The 16200-nt window shown below is 42.0% G+C and overlaps 1 protein-coding gene across 2 annotated transcripts in view; it reads left to right on the top strand.

The window, feature by feature from the left end:
* tmem41b (transmembrane protein 41B) overlaps nucleotides 1-8468 on the top strand; it is a 50348-nt gene extending 41880 nt beyond the window's left edge. For both annotated transcript variants that reach the window (XM_070899603.1, XM_070899604.1), the window contains exons 6-7: nucleotides 371-509; nucleotides 7362-8468. In XM_070899603.1, the coding sequence (XP_070755704.1) occupies nucleotides 371-509; nucleotides 7362-7531 (309 nt within the window). In that variant the 3' untranslated portion in view covers nucleotides 7532-8468. The remainder of the gene's footprint in view (nucleotides 1-370; nucleotides 510-7361) is intronic.
* Nucleotides 8469-16200: the final 7732 nt, after the last annotated feature.

Genomic DNA, 16200 nt, shown 5'->3' with positions numbered 1-16200 from the left:
GTAGGTGCAAGGGAATGAACGAATTGGAGCATCACCTGAGAGCTTCCTCACAGAAACAAAATGGATGCATCAAATCACTTAGTTCTGCCTTCATGCACTTTTCAGTGATCAGAGTGGCATCACTAGAGGCCTGGTTACAAGTTAACTGCCTAATCTGTTATGCCATTGGCAAACATATGATTATTTGTTGGGAATGTAGTCTATTGAGAATGATGCTTTGTTCTGTGTGTAATGTGACACTGCTATATAATTACAGAATTCATAATGCAGGTATCCCTAAAGGGGAGTGCAAGAGAAGTATTCATGCAGTGGACTGAAAATCATTCAAATTGTGCCTAATTGCCGTGTTTTTATTGACATTTTCTTGCAGGTTGACAAACACAGGGAGCATCTTATTAATTATATAATCTTCTTGAGAATAACGCCTTTCCTGCCAAACTGGTTCATTAACATCACCAGTCCTGTAATAAACGTACCTCTGGGTGTCTTTTTCATTGGCACATTTTTAGGTAAGTATGTGTGTTTCTTTGGGTGTCTGTTTTATTTTTAAAATGTCCATGATTTGATTGGAGTTAGCTTGCTTAAACCATGTTTTTGGGGGGAAATTAGTGAGTTATGCTGCTTGTTTCTGGTATTAATTTGTTTTCTTCCTAGTGAGTGTTTAAACCCACACTTTGTGAGTTATTTAATGACAAAATAGTGACTGTTCTCCATGTGGTAGCTTGGGAAAAGGTAAGCTGTTTTATTTAGGATTGAGATGGCCCTAAAGTGACATGTGATAATGGAACATTGGAACCAAGTCAATTCTTTCATGACAGACTCCGTAATGTGATACCTTAGCCAGTTCCATGTTTCCGAGGTTAGTGGTAATGATTAACTAGCTACCCGAGTTCACTTATGAAATCTGGAGAGGTAGACCTGTCATTGAAATATGCGACACAGTCCAGCTAATTTTAATAATTGGTAGACTGGTTCTGGTTAGACAAACAATGGAAATCTTACCAATGTGATCCTGCTTAATCTCCTGTAGTATCCCTACACACGTGGGAGATCCCTGAGATTTGGCGCTTGTCAGCTTACACCAGAATTTTCTGGACTAGGTATGTGGAGTATCTCTATAGGGGAGGGAATGTGTACACCACATTTGCGAAGCAGTTACTCTACTGGTGTGGATTTCTCAGTAGCTTGGTTTGGAGATTCTTAAGCATGATTGATTTTGCGCGTCGGCTGAACAAAAATAAAATAATTTGGGGTTTTATAAATAGGGGTATAGAGTACATGACGAAACATATCAATTTGTATAAAACAGTGGTTAGCTCAGAGTTGGAGTGCTGTCTGCAGTTTTGGGCATCCCATTATAGAAGGAACATTAAAGCTGTAGTGACTGTTCAGCATAGATTCACCAGGATGATGTCAGAAATAGGAAGCTATAGTTATGTGAAGAGCTTTTAGATACGTGGACTTTTACACTGGAGCAAAGAAGGTCAAGAAGAGATTTAATAGAGTGGTTGAAAGTTATAAAGAGTTTAGATAGAGTGAATAGGGAAAGACCAATTCCTGTGGTTGGAGACCCATTTCCACGTACTTTCTCAATTCGAGAATGCTGTATCTGTTGTTCCAGGTGAGGGCAAACTCCAAATTGAGAGTTTTCTTTGTGAAAATTGTCCATTTTATCACAACTTTGATCTTTGCCTCCCTCTCCCATTCTGAATCTCTCCATCTCCTCTTTGGCTTCCTACATTGTTTGTAAAGTTGGCACTGATCATTGTTGGAACAGTATCTCATAGAACGCAGAAACTGCCCATTTGGCCCAGCCAGTCTGTGTTCGCATTTACACTCCATGTGGGCAATAGTTCTAATCACATTTATCTATTTTATTCCCATATCCCTTCAACCCCCATTTCCTTCATCCACTTATTCAATCCAATCATGAGTGTTGATTGTTCTGCATTAACCAGTAACCTGAGCGTGAATTCCACATCCTCACCACTCTGTGTGTAAGAACGTTTCTCCTGCACTCTGTTCTAAATCTAGTACACTTAGGGCTAGATTTTCGACAGGTTTGCGACCGGTTTTCCGCCTGGGCGAAGTACAAAAACAATTTTTTTTTGGTGCTAAATGAGTCGCACAACATTTTGTGTCGGGCTGAAATTTCAGCGGTGGTTAGGCCGTGGTGCAAAAACTTATTTTCACCGTTTGGATGACATCAATCGGCATGCAACGCCACGCTATCGCCCCGGGCAGAAAATTCGGCGATATCGCCTGTTTTACCGCCTGCCCAGAAACCCGCCTGGAAAAATCAGTCGGATCCAGGACACACCCGACGCTAACGACACCATCTTCAAAACTGAGCAGAAGTTCAGTGCATAAAAGGATTTGGAGAAGGAAGGCTATGTGTTACACTGAAGTTTTATGTGAGTCTATAATTCGTTTTAAAGGATATTTAAGGACATTGAAAAAAAAGGGGGCTATACTATGTCAGCCATTATTCCTGGCTGCTTTTTCTATGCAGCATCGAGTTGGAAGAAGACTTATTGATGAGCATTGTGAGTGTAATCGAAGAGGTTGCAGATGTATGGGGAGGAGGCATTACCCTCCACAAGTTTACAGGGAACATCGCTCATACCTGCAGCTACCTGAGGCATTGCATTAGAAGGCTCCGCTTCCAAAAAGAGGTGGTCACAGATATGCCAGCTCATAAAGGCAGACCTACAGCTTACCAGCGGCAACAGGACAGCCCGTTGAGGTGAAGGTGACTGCAGTACTTGCCTTCTATGCCTCCAGCTCCTTTCAGGCATCAGCAGGGGACATATGCTCCATCTCACATTATGCTACACATTGCTGCGTTCGCCAGGTGACTACTGCACTGTACGCACACAGGATGGACTTCATAAACTTCCCAATGACCAAGAAGGCACAGAATGAGAAGGCTGTAGGTTTTGGGCAATTTGCTGGCTTCCCCAAGGTTCAGGGTGCCATTGACTGTACACACATTGCCCTGCGAGCATCTTTATTCAATCCAAAGGTTTACCGAAACCAAAAGTGATTCCACTCTATGAACGTACTGATCGTCTGCAACCATGCTCAGCGCGTCATGGCAGTAAATGCCCAATATCCAGGAGCATCCATGATACTTTCAACTTGCGTGAGAGCAGTGTCTCAAGCATGTTCGAGTGTCAACCACAAGGCCAGAGCTGGATGCTCAGGGACAAAGGTTACGGCCTCGCCACCTGGCTCATGACCCTCCCCTGTCCCCCGGAACTCTCAAGATAGAAGCCAAGCATCGCTAAAATGAGAGCCATATAGCCACACATGCAACATTGTCAAATGGACAATTGGAATGTTCCAGCAGCTCTTCCGATGCCTGGACCACTCTGGAGGCTGTGTGCAAAAGTCCCCATAGCAGGTCTCTGAGTTCATTGTGGTGTGCTGCATGCTACACAATTTAGCCATCATGAGGGAACAGGATTTGCCACTGGAGACTGCAGGACCATCTCAGGAGAGAGGGGAGGAGGACGAGGAGCGTGGCGAGAAACCCATGCCACCTCCACAGGGGAGACCTCCTGAAGCTCTCGCCACTGCAAAAGCCTTACGTCAGCAGCTCACAATTCAACGCTTTGCTTGAAGGGTGAACGGCACATTTGACCATTGCCTGGCCACTCTATCCCACCATGTTGACCATTCCCTCTCTTATTCTGCAAATGAGACACGACACAGGAATGGTTAAGGTGATCAAAACATTGTGAGAGGGGATCTCATAGAAACTTTTAAAATTCTGACGGGTTTAGACAGGTTAGATGCAGGAAGAATGTTCCCAATGTTGGGGAAGTCCAGAACCAGGGGTCACAGTCTAAGGATAAGGGGTAAGCCATTTAGGACCGAGATGAGGAGAAACTTCTTCACCCAGAGAGTGGTGAACCTGTGGAATTCTCTACCACAGAAAGTTGTTGAGGCCAATTCACTAAATATATTCAAAAAGGAGTTAGATGTAGTCCTTACTACTAGGGGGATCAAGGGGTATGGTGAGAAAGCAGGAATGGGGTACTGAAGTTGCATGTTCAGCCATGAACTCATTGAATGGCGGTGCAGGCTGGAAGTGCCAAATGGCCTACTCCTGCACCTATTTTCTATGTTTCTATGTAACGGGAATAACATTTATTCAACATTATTGTGAACTTTTATAACTCAACAGAATTGGCAAACTTTAAAACTTTTATAAAATAGCAACAACAAAACAACAACAACCCCTGCACCGAACGTCTATTACCTCCTGCCCCTCCCTCACCTCTGTTCATTTGGATCTAAATTAGGATAAAGCAAAACCTTAATCGTAAAACCTGGGTGATCAACAGGGCTTTAATAATCAGTTGTCACATTTAAACTGGTGTGCTTTCCATAGAACTTTTATTTTATCTTACTCTGTGCCATGATAGGGTAGTGAATTTTTATTAAATTAAAATATGTCGGCTCATCTAGGTTAAACTTGTCCATAGGATTCTGCCTGACTTCTCTGGACGAGGAAAATCCTGACTTTTAAGTGCTGCTGGGTGAAAACTATGAGCTTGTAAGATTGAGCTACAGTTACTCATGTTTAAAGACTCTTGCTGTTTGTTGTGAGCTCATGTTTTAAAACAAGCATTTAAAACGGCCATGTGTTTTACATTTCTTTTTCTCCTCTACTGGATTCCATAATGGAGAGGTTGGGTACAATAATTATTTGTTTAATTGAAAAATTACTTTTGCCAAAACTTCAGTCTAACAACAGCAAGGTGGTTCTTCCCTGTCCCCTTCTACTCTAGTTTTCTCCACTCTTGATAATTCACTTGTGTTTGGTACAGTTCCATCCCCACCCAAGCTCCTCAAACAGCCAGCTTTTATATATGAGCATGGCAATGGCAATATCTGTGCAGAACACGATGGCAATGCTCAATCTTGTCCTTGCTCAATATCCCTGCTCCCTCGCTATTGGTCCAGCTGAGATCACCTGACTCAATGCAGATCCGGAATCGAACCTGGGACCTTCTGGTCTGTATGACTAAGTACTTCACCCAGGTGTAAATTGCAATCGGGAGCCTTTTTGAAGCTTTTGTTCTAGTATTACTCTAACGGCATTAATCCAGAATCCTGTATTTTTTCACATTAAAGCAGCAGTAGGATGCACCAATGCCAATTTAAGGGAACACTTTATTCAGCTGTTATGCTTACTGAAGAGTTTCCGATTTCTAGCACTGATTTGGGAGGCGACAACATTTTAACAGTCTTTGGAGAGTATGGTAGGTTGGAGATAGGGCGGTAGTTTACAAGGACAGAAAGAAAGAAAGTCTTGCATTCATATTGCGCCTTTCATAACCACAGGACATGTCAAAGTGCTTTACAGCCAATGAAGTACTTTTTGGAGTGCAGTCACTGTTGTAATGAGAGAGGTCGAGTGTGGACTTTTTGAGGAAGGGGGTATCTTTGAAGGTAGTTTTGAAATGGAGGGGGACATTAACCTGAGAGGCGGGAACCGTTTGTAATGTTAGCCAGCATGGGAACCTGAAGGGAAGTTGGCTAGTCAGCAGTTTAGTTGGAATGGAATTGAGAGAGCAGGAGGTGGTCTAATGGACGGCCTGAGCTTGGATAGGGCATGAGAGGAGGTAGGAGAGAAACTAGACTTGGGTTCAGGGCTAGGCGAGGGGGGACCTTGGGACAAGTTTGGCTTGTTTGGCAAACTGAAAGGGAATGCAGCTGTATGGATTTCTCAGTCTTAGTGACAAAGAAGTCCATGAGCTCATCGCACTTGTTGGAGGGGAGCAGAGAGGGGTGTAAGGAAAGAGTTGATGGTGGAAGAAATAAACTGGGATTTATCTTTGCCTTCCAGGATGATCCTGGAAAAGTGAGAAGTTTTAGCAGAGGAGAACAGCCCAATCGTGCTTGTCGTGGTCTAGCTAGATCTGGCAATGAATGGTTAAACCGGTTTGTCAGAGATGCATTCAATTCTGCGACTTTTGGACTTGAGGGTGTGTTTGCGCAGACAAACAGACCTGCACAAGTATTGTGGCAAAAGAGACGGCCACAGGCTAGACAGATAGGAGTTTGAAAGTGCAGTTGTAATTGACTTGGGAGAGTTTTTTTTCCCCAGGGATGGATGCAGAGGAAGTGGGTTTTGAAAGGGGAGGGATATAAGAAAGCAATCAGATGTCCTCTTCTGTGATTGACATAATAGGAATAGAGAGGCCATATGAGATGGCAATGCCCTGGGGCAGGGGGTTGTGAATATAGGTGGTGGTGGGGGGGGGGGCGGTTGTATGGTGGGGAAGATTAAGGAAAGACAGGCGGGCAGTGAATTCCTAGGAAAGAGAACAAGGTGAATTGAGATGGCGATTGAAATCACAGAGGATGAGAAGTTGCTCAATGCTGGGGCTGAGGGAGAAAAGCAGTGACGATACCTTGGTGAGAAACTTGGCGTGGTACTTGGGTGGGTGATAGAGAATGAAGATTTTAGAGGAGAGGCAAGAGGGGTGGAACAAGGCGAGGTGCTCAAAGGGGGAGATGGTGCCAGAGGGTAGTGGGAAGAGATGTCATGTACCTCCACCCTTCACGTTAAACTTTAAATAATGCAGATCATACTTTTGGTGCTATTACTCTGAGGCTTCCGGATTTTGGGCAATGAGAGAACAACCTGAGTGCTCTGTTGCCTCGTACTTGCACATGGAGTTGGTTGTAGCAGGTGTCATTACATCAGTACTTTGTGCGTGTGCCGTGGCCATATTGCTAAAGTCATTCAAGCGTGCATGGATCCAGGGACTGATTTAAATAAGAAACCGACTCCACTCTTGTGTGTAAATACAGCAAAGTGGTGCACTTGTGTCACTTTCCTGACACCTGTGGAAAGACAAAGGCCTGTTCTTGAGTTGGAGGGAAGTGATACAGTACGGTCAGATGAAAGTCAAACAAATATTTTTTAATTGTTTACCCTTAAGCAGGCATATTGCTTTTAAGGCAAATAGCTTAATTTTAGTTTTGTGCTAATGCAAGCTGAATGTCGACTGCAAAGGCCTAAGCCTCATCTTAGCCATACCAGATGTTTTGCACACTTTCCAGCAATTGGATAGCGATCAAGAGTGTTGTTTTTTTGCCTTCCTGGCCCAGGGATACTGAATTCAATTGTAGTGTGCTTCTCACTATCTTGCCTGACCTAAACTAATTCAGCATGGACCCGGGACCTTCTGATGTATATGGCTTAGTGCACTATTGCAAGAGCTATGAATCAATTTTAATCAAAATAATCTTAATCACTAAAATGTTGATGTCAAAGTTCAAATGACATGGATATTGCCACTAAAGAAATTGTTAAACCAAGTCCTTTTGTTTCCCTTCAGGTGTGGCACCTCCATCGTTTGTGGCTATTAAAGCTGGTACAACCCTTTACCAACTTACAACGGCAGGCGAAGCTGTTTCCTGGAATTCAGTCTTTGTTCTCATGATCTTGGCAGTCCTCTCCCTCCTTCCAGTGTTTTTTCAGAAAAAGCTGAAGCAAAAGTTCTCATAACCATAGCACAATCTTGCATCTCATACATCTTGGCTCAGAATTTGCCTTTAAATTACCTTCAGTTACACAGGGCCTAACGAATGTCCACTAAGTGGGGTTGTAGTAAAAATTATATTTGGATTTTAAAGATAAATAAATCACTTAACATTTTTTCTAATGGTGCACAAAATGTGATTTGCATTTATTCTTTGGTCATAACATTTTCACCTTTGCCTGTTTTTAGTTCCCCTACATTAGCATTGTCTAGGCCATATGTCGTGTACTGGCTTTTGATTAGAATGACTGCATATGGCTTGTCTGCTTTTCTATTCTTCACAATGGAATTTTGTGCAGAATGGAGCTGAACTGTGTTAAGCACGCGATGGAATTGCAGCAAGCCCTTCCCAATTCCGATGCGAAGTTCAGCTCACTTCCACACTTTGCACATTTTATACCCAGCCTTTTTTCTGTGCTTGTGGTGACATGTTGTGGAGGCATTTGTGCAAGGTACTTCCAATTTAAAAAAAATAATTAACTAGCTGAAATCCTATGCCTGTAACAGTATTAAGAACATCAACACTGCAATAAATACACACAATGTTGGCATATCATTATTTGTATCATACATGTTTTTGGTTCCTAAATGGTTACATAATATCAACAGTTTTAACTTTCTGGGTCCAAATATTTATTGGATGGGATAGAGGCTGGATTGTTAATTCTGTACTCACTCCCTGTGTAGCTATTTGTTCAGTTTTAAGTAGTATAATATGGCTATATGTTGTAATTTTAATAAACCAGTGTCTGTAAAAATCCTAAAGAACAAGTAGCACGATGCCTAACTGCACTGTAGACGATTGCATGTGTTTTCTGAAAATGGTTGGACAGGTATTATAATTTTCCCTTCTGTACTGATGTTAGTAATAAAATGGCCACTAGGTGGCATGCCACCTCTGAACACCTGGTGTTATGGAGGGTACAATAAGGTTAGCCTCTTGGTGAATTCCCAGTTTCAGCTTTGCTATCTGGAGGAGACATCAAGCAGAGGTTGATGTCCCACCTCATAGAGTAATTGGGGGGTGGGGGGGGGGGCAGAGTGGGGGCAAGAAGAGAGAAATCAGAGCAAGTCATATTAGGCCACTCTTGTTTTGTCCTAACAATATCAAGTTGCTGTTTGGAGAGGCCTGTGGAGGACGGAGGAAGGTTTCCTGCCTAATCAAGAGTTTGAGTATGGCTGAAGGAAACCCTTGGAGTAAGGGAAAAATACTTTTGAAGTGGGATCACAGAAGATAATAAAGACTGTTGCATGAGAGCTTGCAATGCAATTCTGCTGTCTTATATATCTTGAACAGTGAACCTGAATGATCAAAGTCTTATTGTTCAGCTGTCAAACAAAACTGCTGCTAAATAAACTATGGAAGCAATTTTCAAATTCTTACTAATTTATAATTTGTGCAGGATGTCGATTATCAACAGCCTGGGAAATCCACTCACTTTTTAATCCTGATAAAACTTCCAATTGCTGAAAGAAAACAGAATCAGAATGCTCGAAATACGTAGCAGGCCAATTGACTGCTGTAAAGACGAAAGATAATGACCCCTGACTAAAAGTCGACACCCAAAACATCAGCACAGCTTATCGCTTTAGTGATGCTGACAAACCTGCTGTCTAACTCAAGTATTCCCATTTTTGGGGGAAGATATTTGGGTCAAAAGCATCTACCTAACTGAAGGAAGGATGTAATGCCTTTCAAATCATGCACTGGACAGTTTGAAATCTGTTTCAAAGTATTCAGATACCAACCTTGTATGCCTTACTTCGGTTAATTTAGAAGTGGTGCCAGCAACGTTCCTGTCTGCAAAGAAATTTGAATACAAATCTGGTATCACCAGATGCAGTTCTCGAATAAAACTTGTATTGTGATATTGATGGTCGTCACTTCCGAGTTGATGAGAATTGTGAACTATCGACGAAGTCTCAAGGTGGCCCTTCATTGTTCAGGTAGCCAGTCGGAGAGGGGAAAGCCAAGTTTTTAACGACCAGAAATGAGCAGTTTTATTGTAACCTTGGCCAGATTGGCCGAGGAGCCCTTGTATGAGTTGGTACTGTTGTGTGCTAATCCAGATCACTGGGCAAATGCCTTGCTGTGTTACCTCCACAAACTAATGTCAAAAAGTGCAGAGTGGAGCTTGTTCAAGATGAAGATAAATGTTTTTAATAATAAAAGGGCAAGTGCTTTGGTATGGTGCAATATCTCATGATATATCTTGCAAATTTCTAAATTTAGCTCTATTTCCTTCCTGAGTACTGGAATTCTGTTAAAAATGTCCCAATGTAGTAAAATTAAGGTTTCTGAGTGGATCTGGGCATTTCTTTTTAATCTCTTGCCCTAATCTAAATTGCTCCTTTCACATAAGAGAGCATGATGTCTGGCCTTTGAATTTTTCCATCAATGCCAGTCTTGAGCTGCTTTTTTATTGCAACGCCCCATGTCCGCATTCCTGGCTCCCAATTCACAGGGCTCCTGCCGGTTTCTATGCACTTGTTCAGTACACTCTACTGTTGGAGCTGATAAGCCAACAAAACCTTATGGAATGGATGGAAATACTCAAAACTCTTGTTGATAGGGATGTTCCTCCTGTACGTTTTTCTCCTTTTTTGCTCCTCTATTTCTTCCCAGTGTTGATTGCTGAACTGAACGTTTGCATCCTCTTAACCAAGGAGAGTGGAACATGAGTAAAGATGGTGCAATTAAAAGTGCAGCATGTTTCTGTTTCAGAAACATTGAAGTCCTTTTAATAGGTAGAGGTTGAATTGTGAGTTTGTGGGAGGGTGCTGTTACAATGCATTAAAAATCTTACTGAACCTGGGTACAAGGTATTGAAGAAAGATAGAGAAGGATAAAAAAGGACGGGGAGTAGTTTTGATTAAGGAAAATATTACAAGGCTAGAAAGAATGTCCTTGAGGGATCAAGGATGAAATCTATTTGGTTGGAGTTGAGAAACAATAAAGGAGCTATTACACTACTTGGTGTATTTCATAGGCCACCAAATAATGTGAAGGAGCTAAGAAGCAGATTTGCAAAGAAATCACCGTGGGAGCCTTTAACCGTGGGAGATTGAATGGGGCAGTGATGGTGTTAAGGGGAGGAATTCCTGAGGTGTGTTCAGGAGAATTTTCATCAGTGTATTTCCTGCCCAACAAGGAAGGAGGCACTGCTGGATCTCGTCCTGGGGAATGAGGTGGGTCACGTGGAGAATGTCACAGTTAGAAAGCATTTCGGGAATAATGATCTTCGTATCGTAAGGTTTAGATTAGATATGGAGAAGGAAAAGGAGCAATCTAGAATAAAAATACTTAATTGGAGGAGGGACCAAGAGCTGGAAAGTGGGATGAGGCTGGATAGTTCATTGTCGGATGGCACGGACACAGTGAGCCGAATGACTTCCTTCGATGCTGTAAATGTCTATGAATATACAACGACCTTACATTGACTGCCGGGCAGAGGGAAGGACTGCTTGTACAGTTTCCAACCATCTCACCCTCCCCGTAACACTGACAAGCTCACCTCTGAGCAAGAGTGAATCTCGCTAATATACTGTGGCTGTCTTTCTTAATCATTCGCTGCCTTATTGTGAACTCAAAGCAAAAAAGTAAAGTTTATAAAATATTCTAAGAGACTTAGAAAAAAAAATTATTGATCAAGAAGTATGTTGGCCAGAATAACCTGTCTCATGCCTAATTTTTATATTGGTTTTGAAAGAAAACTGGAATAATTTGACCCAACTGCTATTATCTGCTACTGATCTCTGAATAAAGTATAGATATGTATCAGAACCACATAAAGGATGAATCATTTAAAGCACGAACAATGGAATATTTTAAAACATAAGAAATAGGAGCAGGAGTAGGCCATACGGCCCCTCGAGACTGCTCCACCATTCAATAAGATCAAGGCTGATCTGATCATGGACTCATCTCCATTTCCCTGCCCGCTCCCCATAACCCCTTATCCCCTTATCGTTTAAGAAACTCTCTATTTCTGTCTTAAATTTATTCAATGTCCCAGCTTCCACAGCTCTCTGAGGCAATGAATTCCACAGATTTACAACACTGAGAGAAGAAATTTCTCCTCATCTCTGTTTTAAATGGGCGGCTCCTTATTCTAAGATTATGCCCCCTAGTCTTCCCCCATCAGTGGAAACATCCTCTCTGCATCCACTTTGTCAAGCCTCCTCATAATCTCTTATACGTTTCGATAAGATCACCTCTCATTCTTCTGAATTCCAATGAGTAGAGCCCCAACCTACTCAACCTTGCCTCATAAGTCAACCTCCTCATCTCTGGAATCAACCTAGTGAACCTTCTCTGAACTGCCTCCAAAGCAAGTATATCCTTTCGTAAATATGGAAACCAAAACTGCACGCAGTATTTCAGGTGTGGCCTCACCAATACCCTGTATAGCTGGAGCAAGACTTCCCTGCTTTTTATACTCCATCTCCTTTGCAATAAAGGCCAAGATTCCATTGGCCTACATGATTACTTGCTGTACCTGCTTACTATCCTTTTGTATTTCATGCATAAGTACCCCCAGGTCCCGCTGTACTGCAGCACTTTGCAATCTTTCTCCATTTAAATAATAACTTCTTTGATTTTTTTTCTGCCAAAGTGCATGACCTCACACTTTCCAACATTATACTCCATCTGCCAAATTTTTATCCACTCACTTAGACTGTCTATGTCCTTTTGCAGATTTTTTGTGTCCTCCCACATTGCTTTTCCTGCCATCTTTGTATCGTCAGCAAACTTGGCTACGTTACACTCAGTCCCTTCTTCCAAGTTGTTAATATAGATTGTAAATAGTTGGGGTCCCAGCACTGATCCCTGTGGCACCCCACTAGTTATTGATTGCCAACCAGAGAATGAACCATTTATCCCGACTCTGTTTTCTATTCGTTAGCCAATCCTCCATCCATGCTAATATATTACCCCCAACCCCGTGAACTTTTATCTTGTGCAGTAACCTTTTATGTGGCTCCTTGTCAAATACCTTCTGGAAGTCCAAATACACCACATCCACTGGTTCCCCTTTATCCACTCTGTTCGTTACATCCTCAAAGAATTCCAGCAAATTTGTCAAACATGACTTCCGCTTCATAAATCCATGCTGACTCTGCCTGACTGAATTTAGCTGTTCCAAATGTCTTGCTACTGTTTCTTTAATAATTTAATTGTGCTAGCTCTAAGGGTTTCCTATTTATCTAACAGCATTTGGGTTAACAATCTTTAATTTTGACAAAAAAGTAACATTTTGGGCTCTGTTCATCCAAATTCTATTTATGAAAACATGGGATGAAGTAAGTGTTTGTTTTTATGTAGAAAAACAGTAACTGCCCATCTTGCATCAATGATTTATGTATCCCCAACTCTAGAATCCACGATTTTGTGGTAACTTTTAAAATGAACTGTTAATAAACACCTTATATCTTTCCCATCGAAGCATAAAGTTTATGTTTTCCCTCTCAATGATTTCCTGCCACCAGCAAGAGCTGTGATATCCTTGCCACTTTCCCTTGAATCCCGTGGGCTTTTACTTTTCTGTCATGTGGGACTTTGTCAAAAGCCTTGCTAAAATCCATGGAGACTATATGGAGACTACCCTCGTCGACCCTCCCTGTTATCTCCTCAAAAAATTCAATCAAGTTAGTCAAACATGACTCCCTTAACAGATCCAAGCACTGAAGAAATAATTTATTTTCACATTTTCTGAAGTGTAAAATTTGGATTTCCTGATTTGCGGTGGGGGATAGAGTGGAAAGATTTCTTTTAAGTATATTTTTCAAAAAGGAATTTCTAAATAACTCATTCCAATGATTACAAAATGTACAGCCACATCATGTTGAAGCCAGTATGGAATATATTGCCCTTAAAGTGAGCATTAATATGTTAATTTGTTAAATTTAAAGTGCACGTTTTTGTTAATAGTTTCGGAGCTCACATTACAGCCACTGCCCCTCTACAATCTTTAACTTGCCACTGTTTTGAGGGCATTTAAAGCAAACAGCATTTCAAATTGTACAACCATGTAAAATACTATGAAGTGTTTGAAACAAACTTGTTGAGAAGGAAGGGGATTCTTAAATTTCCTCCCCTGCTCTTCTGAAAGCTGCAATTCATAATGGGGCATGGTTCATTGAGCAATCAAGTAACCATTCTTTGGGCTGGAAATTCGGCAATTTTGTGACTGGGTTTTTGCTGCTATTTCACTTTTTTTGGCGAAAATCTGGTTGGCGTAAAATTCAGTGACATTTTGCGGCAGCAATTTTCAAATACTGCTGGAGAGAGAAGCGCCACTGCGCAAGACCCGAAATAGCGTTTTCACCAAAAATTTGGCTCTGTGCGCACCCGTATTTTGCGTGAGAAAAACCGACACAGAAAAACCTGTCGTAGCAAGCCTGCCAGTAGCGGTAAGTATGAAGACCTGCACAAAGGTAAATTAAAGTTTTTATTTTTAAATTCTTTTGCAGCGATCTGATAGATAAATGTAAATGTTTTGTGAATTTTTTTTTCCCAATTTATTTTTAGGTGTTTTTCCGCCCTCCGAAGGCCCAATTCGTAGCGGTATCAGCCTCGGACTAAAGTTGCCGAAATTCGCGGTTTGTCCTCGTGCAACGCCGATTTTTACCACTGCACAAATTAAACCTTGAATTTCAGACCTGCTAGTGAAGTGATAATGGTAATTTTGGCGAAAAAATACCGTTATTGCTAAGAACTGAATTTCTAGCGCATCATGTGTGAACTTCGACACGGGGGTACTGATTTTAACTCCCCCTGCTGATGGAATCTGGGCAGGGCAGTTAAAATTAGAGCAGTGATTTACCCTTCTGATCTCGCTGCCTTCTCGCTGTGTCCCGATATCAACCTGTTCTTTTGAGCAGGTGAACGGGACACACACAGGAAGGCAGTGGGGTTCTTCTTTAAATATCCAGATTGGGTTCCAATGATGTCATCTGAACCCGATCTGCAATTTTAGTTGGAGGCCTGAGCGGGGGCACAGTGATGGCTTTCCTATCAGACCAGACCTGCAGGGAATTAGATTGTGTAGGTAACTTTAATTAAAAGAAAATGTAATTTAGGCTGCCAAACTCCCCCAATCGCCTCACCACTTACCTGGGTGGAATTAGTTTGGATGATGTGGAATCTATATGGGTAGAGCTGCAGAACATCAAAGGGCAAAAAATGTTAGTGGGAGTTGTGTACAGACCTCCAAACGGTAGTAGTGATGTTGGGGAGGGCATCAAACAGGAAATTAGGGGTGCATACAATAAAGGTGCAGCAGTTATCATGGGTGACTTTAATATGCATATAGATTGGGCTAACCAAACTGGAAGCAATACGGTGGAGGAGGATTTCCTGGAGTGCATAAGGGATGGTTTTCTAGACCAATATGTCGAGGAACCAACTAGGGGGGAGGCCATCTTAGACTGGGTGTTGTGTAATGAGAGAGGATTAATTAGCAATCTCGTTGTGCGAGGCACCTTGGGGAAGAGTGACCATAATATGGTGGAATTCTACATTAGGATGGAGAATGAAACAGTTAATTCAGAGACCATGGTCCAGAACTTAAAGAAGGGTAACTTTGAAGGTATGAGGCGTGAATTGGCGAGGATAGATTGGCGAATGATACTTAAGGGGTTGACAGTGGATGGGCAATGGCAGACATTTAGAGACCGCATGGATGAACTACAACAATTGTACATCCCTGTCTGGCGTAAAAATAAAAAAGGGAAGGTGGCTCAACCGTGGCTATCAAGGGAAATCAGGGATAGTATTAAAGCCAAGGAAGTGGCATACAAATTGGCCAGAAATAGCAGCGAACCTGGGGACTGGGAGAAATTTAGAACTCAGCAGAGGAGGACAAAGGGTTTGATTAGGGCAAGGAAAATAGAGTACGAGAGGAAGCTGGCAGGGAACATTAAAACGGACCGCAAAAGCTTCTATAGATATGTAAAGAGAAAAAGGTTAGTAAAGACAAACGTAGGTCCCCTGCAGTTAGAATCAGGGGAAGTCATAATAGGGAACAAAGAAATGGCAGACCAATTGAACAAGTACTTTGGTTCGGTATTCACTAAGGAGGACACAAACAACCTTCCGGATATAAAAGGGGTCAGAGGGTCTATTAAGAAGGAAGAACTGAAGGAAACCCTTATTAGTCGGGAAATTGTGTTGGGGAAATTGATGGGATTGAAGGCCGATAAATCCCCAGGGCCTGATGGTCTGCATCCCAGAGTACTTAAGGAGGTGGCCTTGGAAATAGCGATGCATTGACAGTCATTTTCCAACATTCCATAGACTCTGGATCAGTTCCTATGGAGTGGAGAGTAGCCAATGTAACCCCACTTTTTAAAAAAGGAGGGAGAGAGAAAACAGGGAATTATAGACCGGTCAGCCTGACATCGGTAGTGGGTAAACTGATGGAATCATTTATTAAGGGTGACATAGCAGCGCATTTGGAAAGAGGTGACATGATAGGTCCAAGTCAGCATGGATTTGTGAAAGGGAAATCATGTTTGACAAATCTTCTGGAATTTTTTGAGGATGTTTCCATGGACAAGGGAGAACCAGTTGATGTGGTGTATTTGGACTTTCAGAAGGCTTTCGACAAGGTCCCACACAAGAGATTAATGT

Source organism: Pristiophorus japonicus, chromosome 14, assembly GCF_044704955.1.
Source record: "Pristiophorus japonicus isolate sPriJap1 chromosome 14, sPriJap1.hap1, whole genome shotgun sequence".
Lineage (NCBI taxonomy): Eukaryota > Metazoa > Chordata > Chondrichthyes > Pristiophoridae > Pristiophorus > Pristiophorus japonicus.
This window is presented reverse-complemented; position numbering and strand designations above follow the sequence as displayed.